General features: G+C 57.7%; 1 protein-coding gene across 4 annotated transcripts; it reads left to right on the top strand.

The window, feature by feature from the left end:
* Nucleotides 1–2,948: 2,948 nt before the first annotated feature.
* TMPRSS13 (transmembrane serine protease 13) lies at nt 2,949–12,848 on the top strand. 4 transcript variants are annotated; one of them, XM_062608619.1, is made up of 13 exons: nt 2,949–3,174; nt 7,841–8,012; nt 8,369–8,470; nt 9,115–9,237; nt 9,321–9,450; nt 9,684–9,776; nt 9,859–9,935; nt 10,168–10,327; nt 10,435–10,607; nt 10,998–11,096; nt 11,300–11,442; nt 11,536–11,688; nt 11,801–12,848. In XM_062608619.1, exons 1-13 carry the CDS (start codon nt 3,154–3,156, stop codon nt 11,813–11,815), a joined length of 1,461 nt encoding a protein of 486 aa, XP_062464603.1. In that variant the 5' UTR covers nt 2,949–3,153; the 3' UTR covers nt 11,816–12,848. The 4 variants fall into 4 exon arrangements, with proteins under 4 accessions (XP_062464603.1, XP_062464604.1, XP_062464601.1 ...); XM_062608617.1 differs by lacking the exon at nt 2,949–3,174 and adding an exon at nt 3,294–3,448; XM_062608618.1 differs by lacking the exon at nt 2,949–3,174 and adding an exon at nt 3,297–3,448 and having other exon boundaries at nt 9,859–9,902.
* Nucleotides 12,849–16,739: the final 3,891 nt, after the last annotated feature.

Genomic DNA, 16,739 nt, shown 5'->3' with positions numbered 1-16,739 from the left:
TCCTCAGGTCAACCAGACCGACCTGGGTCCTGGGACAGCAGTGATGCACATTACTGCAGGGATCCAGCCCCACGATGATGTCCTGCCCTCTGATGCCCCCCTCAGGTTCTAGGACCTGAATTGCCATCGACCAGACTGGGAGTCCTCTGGTTTGCCTTCTGTCAGTCTGAATTACAGCACAGGGCTTGAGGGCTTTCCTAGGGGCTGTGCAAACGCAGGGGCCCTCATGTGGTAAAGAACAATTTGTCTCAAAAAGAGGAATTTCCCACTGGGGAATTAGGGGGAAGGACACAGATAAGAAGAGCAAGAGAAACTGAGAGTGCGCCTGACAGCCTCAAAAAGCTGAAGAGCAGTGCCTGTCTTGGCAGGCATAGAGGCACGGGACCTTGGGTCCTTCTGTGCGGCAGAGGGGATTCAAGGAGCCCTCTGAAATGCCTCAAGGGGAAGATTTCTGGTTTGGTTTTCTCCTGGCCCCTGACTCATGCTCCCCGCTGAAGCCCAGGGGCTTCCATGAACTCGCAGCCTTGTCAGAGCCCCAGCAAACGGGTCAGGATGGGTCCAGCGGTGCCACTGGGCAGCAGGGTGTCAGGCACGGCACGGTGGCACAGCTGGCTCTTGCGGCACCCAGGGACAAGCAGGCTTCAGCTCCGCTCTGCTGGGGCTATGGGGAATGAGGGCATGTGGTGGTTGTGGTGCTGGATGCTTGGCACAAGAAGAGGCTCTCCCTTGGCAATTCCTCTGCTGAGCACCAGCCATGGGGATGGGCAGGGAGGACTGCTCCAGCAGCAGATCCCTCCCTGGTTTCACCCTAGCTTGGCTTTATTCCTCCCTCTTTGCGAGCGATCTGATGTGCTGTCACTCTTCTATCAGCTCGTGAGTCAGAGCTGGCAACCGCTGACTTCGGAGTTCTGAGGTGAAGCACAGCCCATCCCACACAAAACCACAGCTCATCTTTTGTGTAAGGACACCAAAATCAAAAGCAACGGGACCAAAAATGCGGAAGGAGGGAGCCTTGTGGAAAGACACCGTGGGGCTGATGCTGCGGGTGAGCGGTGCAGAGGCTGAGGAGGAACGGTTGGCAATTTAGAGGAAAATGAAACAAGCAGAGGAGAAATGACAGTTCTGCTGAACACTTGGATCGTGAGCAGCAGAGCCACCCGTGATGCTTGTACTGCAGGGTGCCACGGGAGGAGCTGGTGCTGGACACAGCAGTGCCTGCCTGCTCCATAGCTCAAGGTGTAGCTGCTTCCCAGCATCCCTATCTTGTCACTGCTTTGCCCTCATTCTCCATGAAATACACTTGAGGCTGCAGGATGGTGCTACCTTTGCTGCCACCGGCTCCGCTAAGAGGGACTACAGGGAAAACAGGGCAGACCCATCTTCCCAACCAGAGGCAGGTAAGCACAGCATCCCCTGCCCAGCATGCCGCTGTGTCCTGTGCAGTCCCTGCAGCCCCAGCACAAGGACCTGGTGATACACACAGACATCAGGCGTTGCTGACCACCTAAAACACCTCAAAGCATCACTAAGAAGAGCAGCCCTGCATGTCAGCAGGAGAGGTTTTGAGCTCATGGATCAACAGCCCTAGAGAAAGCCGCCAAGTTTCCTTTTCATCTTAAAAATAACTGACTCATCTGTGCATAGGAATACCCATGGGTTTAGTAACCTGGAAATCACCTCAGTCCAACAGCACAGCAGGTCTTTCACCAGAGCCTCTGCAGCTCCTCTCTGGCACAGCAAGGGCTGGGGCTGCAGCAGCCCCACTAGGCCTGGGCACCCGCTTAGCCAAGGGGCTGCCCAGGTCCATGGGGCAGTGCATGGAGCTGGAGGGCTGCTTCTGCATGGGCACAGCCCTGCCGCAGGACAAAGCGCTTTGCCTGGGAGAGCAGAGTTATCCTTTCACCATTCCCTCATGCCTGGAGGTCAGAGCAGAGTGTGGAAGAGCTGCTGGGCTTTCCCAGGCTCTGTGTGCTATTAGCACCTCGTTTGGCTAGCTGGGAGGGCAGGAGTGTGCAGCAGGGCTCCTGGAGCAGTTACCAGCAAGCAGGATTTCATGCGGGAGGTGTTGTGCGCGCTGTGACATTTAACATCAGGTTGCTGGGGTCAAGCCCAGACGCAGGGCTCTCTGTAACTCACTCTCTGTAGGTGGTTTTGCAGAAACACCAACAAGCAAATCATTCCTGGAGCTGCCTCTTGGAGCTGCTCTCTGAGAACCCCGTTTCAGAAGAGGATGTGCCAGCTAGCACAGGCACGCAGGCAAGGCCAGCTCAGGGCAACCCCAGCCAAAACCCTCTTGTGAGCCCTTGCATCCCGGCGGGACAGAGCCCTCTATATGCTGTTAGGCCTCTGTGTGAAAACTAGAGGTGAAGGGCATGAACTGATCCCTCTGGGAAGGGATGGGACGGAGAATCCTGGGGCAGTGGGACCCATCCTGGGCTTTTTAGCCTTGAAATCAAGGGGGCTTTGAAGCAAGTTTCCTTCAAGTTCGAATGGCGCTGCTGCCTCCTGCCCTTCGGATGAACAGGTGTGGGTGGGGAGCAGATGAATAAGGGACTTATGCTATGATTAATGCCAACAGAAATGTGCCTGGAAAACAGTGTCAGGATGGGGCTCACAGGAGGCATCATGCTACCAAACAGAGCCTCCTGGAACCAGGCCATTGGAGAGGTTTCCTTCCTCCTTGCCGAGCCACACGAGGATGTTCTGGACTTCTCAGGCCCCTGGGGTTCACAGGATGGTTTAGCTGGTTTGGACACGGCTGCGCATCCCTTCGTCTCCCTCGGATGGAGCAGGAGATGTGCTGAGTGGGCACACAGAGGAGAAGGAGAACCTTGAGAGCAGTGAAGGGACCCCAGTGCCCAGGATGCTGCTCATCCCCAGAGCCAGCCCTCCTCTGCTCCCATAGCCAAGGCTCCTGCTCCATGGCCTGGCTGGGGGAGCCGGCAGCAGAGGCAGGTGTTTTGCAGGCTGTGCCTGGAGCAGTTGGGAAACGGGCTGGTCGAACTGGTTTCCCTCCGCACCCGGCGCTGGCACTGACGTACGCGCCCGCTCGCCAAACACATTCTGCCCCGTCCCCACGGACCTGACTTGGCTCCGCACGGCGAAGGATGGCTGTGCCGGAGCTGTGAGCACAGCACAGCCCTGCACTGGCCCATGGACCTGAAACCATCTCTGGTAAGGCACGGGCAGCTCCGACCCGGCTCTGTATCCGTATGGACCCGCTTTCCTTAGGGGTTGGTGAAGGGCCCAGTGTCTCCTCCTGCTCTCTGGGGCGTTCCCTTCATAGCCTATTGCTGCCAGAGGGGAGAAGGACCTGGATTGAGCTGCCTATGGGGCTGCTGCCTCCTGCCCCCCTCGGCACATGGAGGGAGGAGGAATGCCGCCAGCATTCCCAGTGTCAGCAGAGGAGGCCTTAGGGCCCCTGGCACAGCTGCTCTTCCACACTGGAGTGAGTTTCGAACCAGGGGGACGGGCTGGTGGCAGCCAGTGCCGCTTGGCACCCATGGGAGCTGCACCGCTGACATTCCCACAGCAGGTCAGTAGCAGTGGCAGCACACTGGTGCTCTCCTTTCCCACTCTCCTGGCAGTTTTCCCTGTGCTCTTTTGGGGCTGGGTTGCCCAGGGCCTGCTCGGTCTCAGCTGAGCATCCTGTCATGGGGAAAACATCCATCCCCAGCCGGGCACTGGGCTCAGCCCGCCCGGGCGAGGCGGTGGGTAATTACTGCACCACCCGGAACGTGCAGAGCCGGCAGTGACGGGGTGGATGGGGCTCGATGGGCTGGCCTGCCCCCAGCACTGCTGAGCAGCACGATCCCAGCCCTGGGTACCACCAAAAGCAGGCAGCAGCGTTGTGGCTTGGTGAGATGGGGGCAGGAACTGGCATGCCCACGTATGGAGGCAATTACCTGATACTGGATACTCACACTGGGCCACCCTGGGTTTGTCACCTGGTTTAAATGGTCCATTAGGAGTCTCAGGTGCCACCCTCATCTCCTCATCTTTCTGTGCCTTGGTTGGCCTGTCTGTGCCTTACTCACCCCCTAGAACATTTTCTGATCTCTCTGCCTGAAGAGCTGCTCACACAGGCATAGACCAAGCTGTCCCTGGCTATTGGGGATGACTCAGTCAATGGCACTTGTCATCTGCACTTGAAAATATCCCTTATGTGCTTTGGGATTTCACTTCCCTGTGTGTCGCCCCTATACGGCATCTAACAGGAGCACCCTCCTGCAGCTCCTGCCTGATTTGTCCCTGAGGATGGGGATCTGCCCCTTGAAGGGAGGCTCCATAGGATGGGTATCACCAAGAGGGAACAGGAGCTTTCCCAGGCTAGGGAGGGTTTTGTGTCAGGTGAGTGCGAGGACAATGTCACTACTGTGTGCTTGCTGAGCACGGTCTGCTCTCTACAGCCATGTTAACAGATGATTCTCTACCTGAACAATAGCAGCTGCTGGCACAGGAGACGGAGGGAAGTTATCAGGTGCCCTGCACAGCCCTAATAATACCGGGTGCTACAGAGTGGCTGCAGCTGCCGCGATGGATCTCTGCCGATAAGAAAGGGGCCAGCTATTTAAACTCACCTGCCTCTTTCTCCGCTTGATGCTCCAAGCCTTGGGTGGCTGCTGAGCCCAGAGCTGGGTGCCGGCTCTGGTTGCAACACCTCAGGTCTTGCCTGGCTTCCATGCTCCCTCCCACTCTCAAACTGGCTGCTGGCTGGTTTCCCTGCCTTTCCTCCCATCAGGCATAGATGCTGAGCCTCCAGCCAGCACCGTCCTGCCCCTGGTGATTGCCTTCTGCTGCGGATTTGGTGGCCAGTGAGTCCAGATTCATGGAGGGTGGGCAGTGCAAGTGGTAGTTCAAGGTGCAAAGGGGGTGGGCTTACTGTGGTGCTGCTGTCTGTGGCATAGGTGCTCTGCCCAGCTCTGCTCAAAGCCTTATAGCAGAGAAAGTGTGATGGTTTTTTGTTCATGACAGGTATAGCAAGGGGCTCAGCCAAAAGACAGGCACTGTCTGCTCATCCCCCAGGCCCAGGAGCGAGACAGAGTCCCCCTGCATCCCCAGCGTCCCTGTTCCCGGCTGTTGGAAGGTCAGCCCTGCCATGGGAAGGAGCTGGTTGTGCCTCCCTCCCCCATGCCTGGCTTTCAGACACCAGCCACAGCAGCACATAACGCTCTGGTGGAGCGTTTGTAGGGAGGATGCTCAGAACAAGGCTCAAACCACAGCCACGCGTGCAAGATAAGGCATGGCTCCACGTCTGACTTTTACTCAAAAGCCAGCAAAGGATGAGTAAAGGGTTTGTGGGCAGAAGTTGCTGCTCACTCACCAGGGCAATGCACGTTCCTTAACAGAAGTCTCTGTGTGAAGCCACTGCAGTTTGTTCTGTGCTCCAGTAGCTGTGCAACAGCAACCAGTTCTACTGGTTACCAGTGGCCTGTGGTAAAAGTTTTGTGAGCTTCTGTGATAGATCTGAAATAAAAACCACTTGGACTTTAGCCTTTGGAGGAAATAAGTAGCTAATAGGTCACCTGTGTTTCCTGCTAAGGAGTGTTGAGAGCAATGTAACCTATACCATAGTTAGGTGTTGATTTCAAACCTATGCACACTGGAGATGGCAATGCTCTAGCATCCACCGCCACTGGCTTACTGATGGAGCTGGAAAGATTTGCCCTCTATAGCACTAATTCTGCTCATCTGTTAGCTGAAGGGTTACACTTGCTGCAGGATGGGGCATGGGAAACACAAGATGTGGACATAGGGTACAAATGGCAGTGTGAATGGTACTGTGTGGGTATTGACAAAAACCTCACTGATTCTTAGAAGGGAGATGTTCTTTTCCTAGGAAGGCTTCCTGGCATCCATACATTGCTTTGTTTCTACAGAGGAGCAGCACCTGCTGCAGCTCTGGCTCTTTTGCTGATTGCATCCCCTTTCTAACAAGGCACTAAGGTTACCCAGGGAGGTTTCATGGCATGAAGAACTCGAATCCCACTGGCACGACTGTTTAAGCTTATTAGGGGAGGACACTGCAGGCATTCTGCAGCCCTGCCGTGCCAGCCCAACCTCAGAGCACCAAGGAGCTCCCCAGCACCTTTGGGAGAGCCGTGAGAAGCCAAGCCTGCAGCAGGGATGTCCTGAGCTGGCCCACATGGAACTCGGGTGTAGGGAAACTGATCTTTGGCTCCAGGCTGAGCAAATTCAGGCTTGTTACTGCTGCTGATGGTAAGGGATGAGGAAGAGTGGGCGATGCTGTGAAACAAACATGCTCTCATTGCATGCAGGAGACCAGAGAGCTGCTGGGATCCCCTGATGGGATGGGGAGGTGGCTCTTGGCGGCTAGGAGACATTAGTGGTGGCCATGCCCAGGGCCCGCAGGCAGCAGAAGGAGCTGAAGCCCGTGGTGCTGTGCCTGCGGCTCCACGGCTGATGCTCCCGGCTGCGAGCAGCTCCTGAGGCACAGCAGAGGCGCTGGATGTGTCCTGTGTCCTGTGATGCTCAGCGCGGGCCGAGGCGGGCTCTGTGCAGGGCGCTCGTGGCCACGCCGGGTGCGTGACTCAGGGGATAATGCCCAGGAAGTTACACCACTGCATTGCGAGAGAGGGCACAGCCCGATTCACAAGGCACGAGCCTGAGCAGGCTCCCTACTCCCAGCAGGAAACACGGGAGTAGAGGAAACCCAGCTGGTAGGGGGTGACTTGGCGGCAGTCCTCCCGCTCTGCCCAGCATCCCCATCCTCTCTGCCCATCCCAGAGGCAGGCACCATCCCGCGTGCTGCTCGCCGGCTTGGCAGGGAAAAGGGATGCCTCTGGTCACCTGGAAATGTCACCTCTAGCAACTGCAGGGCCAAAACCCAGGCACGGGCTTCCAGAGGGACGTGTCTGAGCCAACCGCTGGCTGGTAAGAGCTCCCTGGGAGGTGGGGCTGGGAGTGGGTACCAAGCTGCGCTCTGCTGCCAAAGGATGCAGGGACTTCTTTAGGGTTGGATGTAGCCCGAATCAGACTGGCTTCCCTTGAGCAGGCTGGTGTAAAGGTGGTTTGTTGTGGCTGTGTGGTGCTGGGAGACGGGCTGAGGAGCGAGGCAGTTGGGTGACCTGCTGAGGATGAAGCCCAGGAGGGGCTGTCAGTGCTGTGTGCTGGCTGGTGATGGCCTTGCCATCCTTCTAAGGCACGCAGCCATTTCTTATTGCTAGAGATGTATCTGAGATGTTACAAGGGGCAGAGGAAACAGCATTTGGCTTGGGCTTTGTACGCAGTTTGTTTCTGAAGGAAAATGAGAGGCTCTTGCTTCAGCAGCTGATGGAGCACTTGGAAGAGTGCATCTTAAGGAAAGGAAACAAATACGTGTTCTTTTAGAAATTCGTGGATCAGGAGTGACACAACTGCAGAGCAGCATTCCAGGATGCAGGATGTTTCAGGGCTTGGAAAACACTGATTATTAAGTCTTACTAAATAACAACTGGAAATTGCCACGTATTTTTCAGATGGCTAATTAAGGACAGATACATAAATTGGGGCACTAGCCTCATGGAACTGGGCCACAGTGTGACTGACCTGATGCCAAGTGCTCAGCTGATCACTCTCATCAAAGTGATCAGTTTGGGAGATTTGGCCAGCAGCTTTGTGACAAAGAGGTTTTCAGCTGTCCCACATGGGGTACAGCTCCGGCTTCCTGTACAGAAAGAGGCAGTAACAGCAGTAACCATCCATGTGGCTCGTGGTGCTGTGGAGGAATAGGCACCACATTGGATGCCCATGCTGGGGAGCTTGGTCCATGTCCTGGGCAGCAGGGTGGCAGCTCTGGTGCGCATCAGTCATTGCTAGTAAGGGTGTCCTGTGCCTGCAGACCACTGCATCGCCCGGCAGTGCGCCTCCCAGCCTCCATGCCTCTGCACCCCGCAACATCTTCGGTTCCCGACCCCTGAGGCCTAAAGAAAACGTGCTCTGCACCAGCTTCAAGCCCTACAGCCCAGAGTCCAGCCCAGCCCCGGCGCCCTGCACGGCCTGTGAGAGCACACGTAAGAGCATGGTGCCGAGGGGGGGCTCTGGCCTCCCTGGCCCTAGGGTGGGCAGGGATGGAGGGAGGCGGGAGTGGGTGTCTGTGCCCACTGCTGGCACAAGCCTCAGCCACAGGATGGTGTTTCGAGGGGTGTGAAGCGTGCTGGGGGAAAGAGGACAGGGACCATGGCAGGATGGGGGAATGCTATGGGGCAGTGTGGGGTGTGCGTGGCCCTGCTCTCCCATGTCTTATGGGTCCTCTGAGCAGTGTGCATGGGGAACTGGGGAGCTCCTGGCATGGACTGGTGGGCAGCAGGGTCTGGGCACCCTGGGGACACAGAGGCTCCCCCTGACCCTGCCTCTGCCCTCCTGCCAGGATCCTCCATGTTCAGAGCTCCCTGCATGAGCCAGCGACGGCTTGCACTCATCTTCTGTGTTTCCATCCTCATCGTGCTGCTCATCGCCCTCATCCTCCTGTGTGAGTGGGGTCCCAGCCTGGGGTGGTGCAGGGCTGCCTGGGGGTCAGCAGAAGGTGGGACATCTACGCTGGGAAGTGCCATAGGGAAACCCCGGGGCCGGGAGGCAGCAGGCAGAGAAGCGCCCTTCCCATTCCCTGAGCGTTCCTGACATCTGGTGGACACGCAGGAGCAGGATTGCCAGGGAAAGGGGATCCGCCTCTTGGGCTTGCTCCAGTTGGCACCCCCAGCAGCATCCCCATTCGCCCTCCCTGAGACAGAGGGTTAGCAGGCAGGACCTGTCAGACAAAGTGCAGTCCATAGCTAGAACGGGAACACGCACTGGGGAATTCAATCCTTGTAACATCTTGCTGCTGGTGGGCTTGATGCATCTTTCTGCAGGATCAAGCTAGGACTGGGTTAAGGGAGGGGTTAAGTGAGAGGTTAAGTGGGGTTAATGATGCTGGGCTGGCATAGGGATGCTCAGAGTGGTCCACTCCTCCTGCAGCATTTCAGCCTGGCCTCAAAGCCAGTGCTGCACCCAGCTCACACCTTGTGTATGGGGGTGCCCCATGCACCGAGACCTCCTCCAGACTCCCATCCGGGGGGCTCACAGCACCCTTGCCAGCAGCAAGCCCCTGCTCACCCCAGCGTTCATTGCTTTCAGTTATGTTCTGGCGGTCACAGACGGGCATCGTGTACAAGGAACCTGCCGAGAGCTGCAAGGACAACCCCGTGCGCTGCAACGGCGTCGTCGACTGCTCCCAAAGGAGCGATGAGCTGGGCTGTGGTGAGGCACCGGGAGCTGGGTGGTGGGAGCGAGGGGAGCCCCTGTGCTCGGGGTACCACTGACCCGCCTGCTCCATCCCACAGTGCGCTTTGCATCCGAAGAGTCCTTGCTCCAAGTGTATTCCAGCTCGGAGAACCAGTGGCTGCCGGTGTGCAGCAGTGCCTGGGACGATTCCTTCTCCAGAAAGACCTGCCAGCAGCTGGGATTTCAGAAGTAATTCCCTGAGGATGGGTTGTTATCCTGGGCAGTGGAGCCCTGCCAACCCCATGGGCACTGGCTGGGCGCATGGTCTGCTGTGCTCTCTCCCCAGCACTGCACTTTTCTGCTGGAAGGCTGTGTCTGGTGCTGCTCTGGGTGTTTCACTCTGTCCCCCTTTGAGTGTGTAGGGACTGGGTGGTCAATGCCTCGCCAGGGCAGGCTCACTGCTCTCTCCTCTCACCTCCCAGTGCCTCGCAGACCGAATACGTTCCCCTGCACATCTCTGGCAAGAGCCTCACGGTGACCAACGAGCATGAGACCATCCAGCAGAGCCTCAACAGGTACCCGGCAGCGCTGCCTCCTGCCCCTGCCCTGCTGTCGTGGGGCTGTGTCTGAGGCTCTGTTCCCCCTTCTCTCCTGCAGCTCGCAGTGTCTCACGGGAAAGTTCGTCTCCCTGCGATGCACAAGTAAGGGGCTGGCTGGCAGGGCAATGGCCAAGGGTAGGAGCTGCTTTCCTCCCTTCTTTGCACAGGGCTGGGCAAATAGGGAATGTTTCCCAGCAAATCTTCTGGGTAATAGAAAGCTATGATTGCATTCCCGGGGTGTCCACCGGCCCCTATGGCCGTAACTGAGCACTGCCGGTGCCTACGGGTGGTGGGGATGCCTTGCACACCCCCCTCCAGGCTTTGCCTTCTCTCTGGGCCCTTCTCTCAGCCTTGCTCTTCCCTCCAGCCTGTGGGCAGAGGATTTCTGGCCGCATCATTGGAGGAAAGGAGACCTCTGTGAGCAAATGGCCCTGGCAAGTCAGCGTGCAGTACGGGCCAGTCCACATCTGCGGTGGCACCATCATCGACGCGCAGTGGGTCCTCACTGCAGCCCACTGCTTCTTCATGTGAGTGCTGCTGCAGTGCTGCTGTTTAACCACTGCTGAGTGCCCTCGCTCAGGCACTCAGCCCGGGCCCACGTCTCACTCCTTGCTGCCTCCACCTCTCCCTGCAGGAACAGCATGAAGATCCTCGATGACTGGAAGGTGTACGGTGGGGTCTCAGACCTCAAGCAGCAAGCAGAGGCCATCCCCGTCTCCCAGGTCATCATCAACTCCAACTACAGTGATGATCACGATGACTACGACATCGCTCTCATGAAGCTCTCCAGGCCGCTGACACTCTCAGGTGAGGCCTCTCAGCTTGTTTTTGCTGTGGGGCTGCTGCTCAGGGGGGAATGGAGAGATTCTGGCAGTGGGCAGGAGCAAGAGGCAGCTCTGTCCCCTCATGAGGAACCATTCCCTGGGCTGCTGCCAGCTGGAGCATCCTGCTCTGCTGTGCCCATGCTACTTTCCCATGGCTGGGCACCATCCCATCCTGCCCTGGCAGGTCCTGGTGCTCACACTGCCATGGGCTGCGGGTCCAGCAGAGACCCTGCCCGGGTGGGCACTGGGGGGGAGTGCTCCCTGCGCACCGTGCTCCTCCCTGGCCACAGGGCTGGTGACCACAGCAGGAGCTCTGCTCCCTTGGTGACTCATTCCTTCCTTCTCACCCGGTTTTCATCCCGTCTCGCTCCAGCTCAGGTTCGCCCAGCCTGCCTCCCCATGTACGGCCAGCGATTCCAGACCGGCAGGTCCTGCTTCATCACCGGCTTCGGGAAGACCAGGGAGAACGAAGGTGAGGGAGGATGCAGGCTCTCCTGCATGCTGCAGCGTGCAAGAGGAGCCAGCCTGGCTCTGCTGTGGTATTCAAGGGCTGTTCCCACAGTGCAAGAAACCAGCTTCTTCCCTCACTGCTGCAGAAACGCTGGTGCTGGGAGGGTCTCGGGTGTGTTGGGGGCACAAGGCCCACCCTGCCCCACAGCTCCTCCTGCCTTGCAGATAACACATCCCCGAAGCTGCGGGAGGCCGAGGTGAAGCTGATCGACTACAAGATCTGCAACAGCGACAAGGTGTACGAGGGGTACCTGACCCCACGGATGATGTGTGCCGGGTACCTGCAGGGAGGGAAGGATGCGTGCCAGGTGAGCTGTGGGGGTCCCACAGGGCGAGGTGGGACGATGGTGTCCTTTGGCTGAGTACCAGCAGAGGAGCATTTCCCATATCTGCTGTGACAGGGTGACAGTGGAGGACCCCTGGTCTGCGAGGACAACGGCCGCTGGTATGTGGCTGGGGTGACGAGCTGGGGAACAGGATGTGGCCAGAAGAACAAGCCCGGCGTCTACACACGTGTGACAAAGCTCCTCAACTGGATACACAGCAAAATGGAGGTGAGGTGATGTGTCAGGGCTGGGGGGCTCGTCAGGTGCATCGGGGTGCATTGAGAGGGGCTGTTTCCCCCCAGCCCAGCCCCTCACCCTTGCTATTCCCTCTCCATTGCAGAGCGAGAATGACTAACACCGGGATGGACGCTTGCCTGGGCTGTGCTCTCAGGCCAGCACAAGCCCCTGCCCTTGGCTGCTCCTAGGGCACGATGCTACCAACAGATCCCCCCACCTCTCTCTGGACTGTGCCTGCAGCCAGGGCCCTGCTGCTGTGCCCAGTCTCTGCACATACAGCACCTGCAAAGCGACTCTGCCCTCGAGCCGTGCAAGGGGGCTGGTGGCAAAGCACGCACCCAACCCTGGTCCCGCAACGGCTTTCTGGTGCTTCTCATGTAAATAGATGTGTCCGGACTGGGGTGTCCTGAGTGCTTCCTGGCAGGATCAGCGGGTGAGGGGCTGCTGGCATTGCCTGCCGATCCCATGGAGGTGGTGGATGGAAGTGAGGAGCAGGAATGCCATGGGATGCCTGTGGCTGGTCACAGTTGTGCTGCTCTGGGGTGCAGCATGGTGCTGCCCACACCACAGGCCATGCTCCCTGTTCTCTCCATGGGAGGCAAGCAAAAGGGAGCCCCGAGGAGCAGTAGCTGCTCACGTTGGCAGGTAGGTTTAGGAAGTGCCTGTAAGAGAAAACCCTGTCTGTGCATTTCCCGTGCTGTGGATAGGGTCTGAGCTCTCGCTCCAGGACTGCGTGCGGCTGGGCTCTGTTTCTGCCTGCTCGAGGAGGATGCCAGCAGCAGCACGGGGCAGGTCTGCTCTCTGGGCTGTCACAGAGGCCAGCAGCAGCCAGAGGCTGAGGTGGAGTGCGATGCAGATCAGCAACCTCCGGGGCAGAGCCAACCCTGGACCTCGCTCTTAGCGCATTGACCACTGTGGATGTCTTTCGTTACCTCCCTGTTCACGCCAGAGAGGGGACACATTAACCCCAAGGAAACAAGTGCCAGCATCTCCCTGTGGAAGCTATGGGAGACCTCCAGGTTGGCTGTGCGAGTGCCTGTTGGGTGAGAAGAGGCTGCTGCCCTTGCTGAGGCTCCTGTCCCAGATGTGTGGTCAGCAGCAGAGGGGTCCTGGGGTGCTTGGCCACTGCACTCAATAAACGTTTTGGTAGTGCCCTGTGTGGAGATGGCTCTTTTGGAGTGCCCAGATGCTGTGGGAGCTGCAGGAAGGGCTCTGTGGATGCTGTGGATGCAGGATGAAACACTTCCCTGAGGAGGCTGCACAACCTCTGCAATTGGCCTGTGTCAGAGGACTGGCAGTAATGAGCATTTAGCATTGAATCCTCCTTGGGAGGAGGAAAGGTTGCTTGTGCTGGTTCTTTGTAACCCATCTTCTTGCAGCTGGAAACTTTAAAGGAGGGACTGGTGCTCTGGGGAGCTCACTTTGAAGTAGTTGAAAGCTGCTTCACAAGCCTGTCTGCACCAGCTCCAGCTGCAGCGGTCCCTTCCCTCCCCTGCATGGGAGTGTGATGTCCACCTCTGTTTCCCGGCTTCTGACCTGCATTCCTTAGTGTGGCCATTGGAACTAGATGATGTTAAGGTCCTTTCCAACCTGAACCATTCCGTGATTCACTGGGCTCTTTGTGGCCTGGGAGGGCTCACTTCTCATAAGCATGCTGGAGATGTAAAGATGGGAAATCTTGGGGTGCTGCATGGGCTGCTGTAGGCACATCCCCATCTCACCTCCTGGGAGCATCCCCTGGGTTCCTAGAACCGGCTGCCTGCCGTGGAAAAGGTTAGCTGCAGGCAGGGTGCTGTGGTTTGCATTTCAGCGTTGGGATAGCAGGTCCAGCCCGGATCTGTGTGTGCAGAAAGCACCCAACCCTCCCTGGGACTTGGAGCAGGCCCCAGTGTGCAGGGAGGTGCTTGTCGGCTGCCCTAGACCTGGCCCCAGACAATGAGAGCTGCTGCCTTTTGGGAAGCACTGAGTCAGCCTGACCTCAAAGCTGCTTGTCAGAGCAGCAGCACAGAAACCTCCCACGGCATGTGTGAGCCTCCAGCACAGGACAAGGGGCTGTTCTCACATTATAATGCCTCTGCTGCTCAGTCAGCTGGGGAGGAAGAACCTGCTACTGGCAACAAGCTGCCCATAGCTCAGGCCGGAGAGGGATGCTCCTGGTAATGGTGCTGTTTCAGCACATGGAGGGACCTGCTCCTCTGCTGTGAATCTCATAGGTTATTGCTCTTCTGCTCTCTGAAATAGTCTCTCAAAGCAGAAAAATTATTTCAGCCCTTATAATTTAATTCTTCTAAACACCAATGGTGTTTCCTGCTGTGTTTTCCCGAGGGATGAAGGTTTCTAGACAGTGATCAGTTTCTCATAAAGCTGCTCTGGGGCATCTTCTGAGATGAGGGGCCCTGAGCGTGGCCCCACATCTGCCTGTTTCCAGCCCTGTGTGCTTTGGAAATCACAGGCCAGTGTTCCCAAGGACTGTGAATGCCAAAAACGCAGTCTGGCGGGCACCATGTGAATTACCGCCCATTAGCAGCCCTTCTTCCCAATCCCTCCTTTTATAGCGCTTTGTTCTGTTGTGTCAAACTGCTCTGTTTATAGCGTTTCAGAGATGATGTTTCTCTACAAAAATGTTTTTTTCCATAGTTTCGCCTTGGTTCCCTTCCACAGGCAGTAACATCATCACTTGGCACGGAGTCGCTGGACTTCCAGCTTGTGCAACACCCACCCTGGCTGTGCTGGCCTAAGGAACACAGCCCTCAGCAGCTCCAGCACGGTCTGGTGCTTTGCTGGTGGTTGTTCCGAGTACAGGCAATGACTTAGGCTGATGCAAAACGATGTTATTGGGTTAAACGCAGCCATATGGCTACACACAACTTTTGGCAGTGCTCAGTTCTCCTGACCAGGCTCAGGGCTGCATTGCCACAGTTTTGCAAGCTTGGTGTTAGAAGGGAAAGACCTTAAAACTGGAGGGGAAAGCTCTGGAGAGCAAGAGTCTCTTTTCCCTATTTCCTGCCAGGCATCACTGCACTGCAGGGGGGAGATGCCTGCTCCATGGCTCCTATTGACACAAATAGTATGAGGAGCTCAGCCCAGCATCATCTGCCTGGCCTCGGGGCTGTTAGCCCACATTACACCAGAAAAGATATGGCCCAATTTTGCCGGTAAATGAACGATGGCTTGGTACAGTTCTCTCTCTGCAGATGAGATGTCTGCCATTAGCAACTGCTGGAGCTGCTGTCCCTCCATGGGAGCAGCACAGAGGACCCATCACTTCCTACCTTCACCCTGGGGTCTCTATTTCAACAACAGCTGAGGAGCAGGTAAGGTCAGAGAAGCCCGAAACTTGATTATAACTGCCTGATCCCTGCCTCGCTCCCTGCAGGATAACGAACAGCCTTATGTTATCCTTACGTATTAAAGGAGACTTGACATTGTCCAGCTCCTCTCTGTTGCTCTGTATCTCTTCACCCTTCTGAATAATTGCCTTGAAATGCCAGTGCTGGTTTATTTTCCTTTTATATTTTACTGGAAACAGGGAAATAAATGTACAATGGACTCCGTGACATTATTGCCTGATTCCTATCTAAGATGCATTTGAGTTATTAAGGAATGAACCAGCTCAGTGATGAGAGCATCGCTAAGGTGTTTTTACAAGAAGAAATGGCTCTCCAGGGCAGCAGCAGGAGCCAAGCAGACAGGGTGTGCCAGCCTGGCTCAACAGGAGCAGTGTCCCCCATAGCACTCTGCCATGCCCACCAGTGCCCTCAGTTGCCCCTCTGACACGGTGCCCAAGCCCTTGTTTTGGTGCTGTGGTCAGCAGCAGGGCAGGGCTCAGCAAACTGTGCTCCTGCTGCAGATGCCCATAGCCACATCTGGCCCTGGCCAAAGCCTGTGAGTGCCTCGGTGGCTCCAAGCAGGGCCAGGACCAGGGCTCCCCTCCCTGCTGTGGCTGGCCAGGCACATGCATTCCCTCTGGGGACTGTGCAGGGCTATATTAAACACATCTCCTTCCCGGATCTTGCTCCTCCCAACGTACCCAGCTGTCCCATGGGAATAAACTGGCGGGTTTCCACTGAGCTCCGTGACAGCTGCACTGGGTCCAGCCCTTGCTCTCTCTTGGTGTTTTGTCTTCACTGAAGTATCTGCTGCTTCCTGACCTGCTCTGGCTGAGCCCCAAAGGGTCTGGTTTTCTGCAGCTGGATCTGGTGGAGCCAATGCAGGTCCTAAGCTCACCTGAAGCCAAACCAGGTTCTAGCACCACCGAGCCAGGCCCAGCTGCCCGCTGCCCAGCAGGTCTGGCAAGGGTGACCCTAAAATGTGGCTGAGCAACATGACTTAAGCCCTGTGAACTGGCCACATGGTTTGGAAGTGTGGAGCCCTTTCCCAGCAACACCCTTCTGCTCCTGAAGCAAGAAAGAGAAGTTCCTGCACCATGTTTACCAGTTGATCTACACAAGCTTTCTATCAACCTCACTGAAGCTCTGGCAGCCTGTTGCTCAGCTGCCTCCATACCAGATGCTCAACGCGGGCTGAGTCCAGCTCTCGGGTGCGGACACGGATGTTCCCCACCCTGACGAGCGTTTCCCCTCCCGCCTGCGCCCCGCACGCCCTTCCTGCGGGCCCCACGCACCCCGACTGCAGCGAGGCACGTCCCGCCCGCCCCGACCCCCGTCTCTGGCGGCGTCCGGCTCCGGGGCTGCCCCCGTTCTGCTATGGGGGCACCGCGGCCCCATCCCCGCTCTCCCGGGGGGGCCGTGCCGGGCTGACCGCGCCCCCCCGCCGGCGGCAGGCACCGCCTCGTCCCGCCCCGCTCCCCTTTGTGCAGCAGCCCCGCTCTGCGCACACGCTGCCCGCTCCGCTTCGCTCCCACCCGGCACCGCCCGGAGCACCGGGCCGTGATAGCCCAGCCCGGTCCTGCCCGGCCCGACGCTGCCGCCCGCTCCAGCCCGGAGAGCTCAGGTGGGTCCGGCCGCTGCCGTTGCTCCCGGGAGAGGACGGCTCCTCGGTAGCGGGCGGCACGGGGTGGGTCGGGAGCCCTGCAGCGGTGA

This window comes from Pezoporus occidentalis, unplaced genomic scaffold (genome assembly GCF_034315485.1).
Source record: "Pezoporus occidentalis ecotype Australia unplaced genomic scaffold, CSIRO_AGI_Poc_V1 ctg130, whole genome shotgun sequence".
NCBI classification, from domain to species: Eukaryota; Metazoa; Chordata; class Aves; order Psittaciformes; family Psittacidae; genus Pezoporus; species Pezoporus occidentalis.
This window is presented reverse-complemented; position numbering and strand designations above follow the sequence as displayed.

What these genes read in the sequence shown, in the direction of transcription:
- TMPRSS13 (XM_062608617.1), top strand. Translation starts at nt 3,362, where the DNA reads ATGGAGGGAGGAGGAATGCCGCCAGCATTCCCAGTGTCAGCAGAGGAG. An exon ending in ATCCAGCAGAGCCTCAACAG is followed by an intron (nt 9,777 to 9,858) that starts GTACCCGGCAGC and finishes TCTCTCCTGCAG; the next exon opens with CTCGCAGTGTCTCACGGGAA. An exon ending in GAGGGAAGGATGCGTGCCAG is followed by an intron (nt 11,443 to 11,535) that starts GTGAGCTGTGGG and finishes CTGCTGTGACAG; the next exon opens with GGTGACAGTGGAGGACCCCT.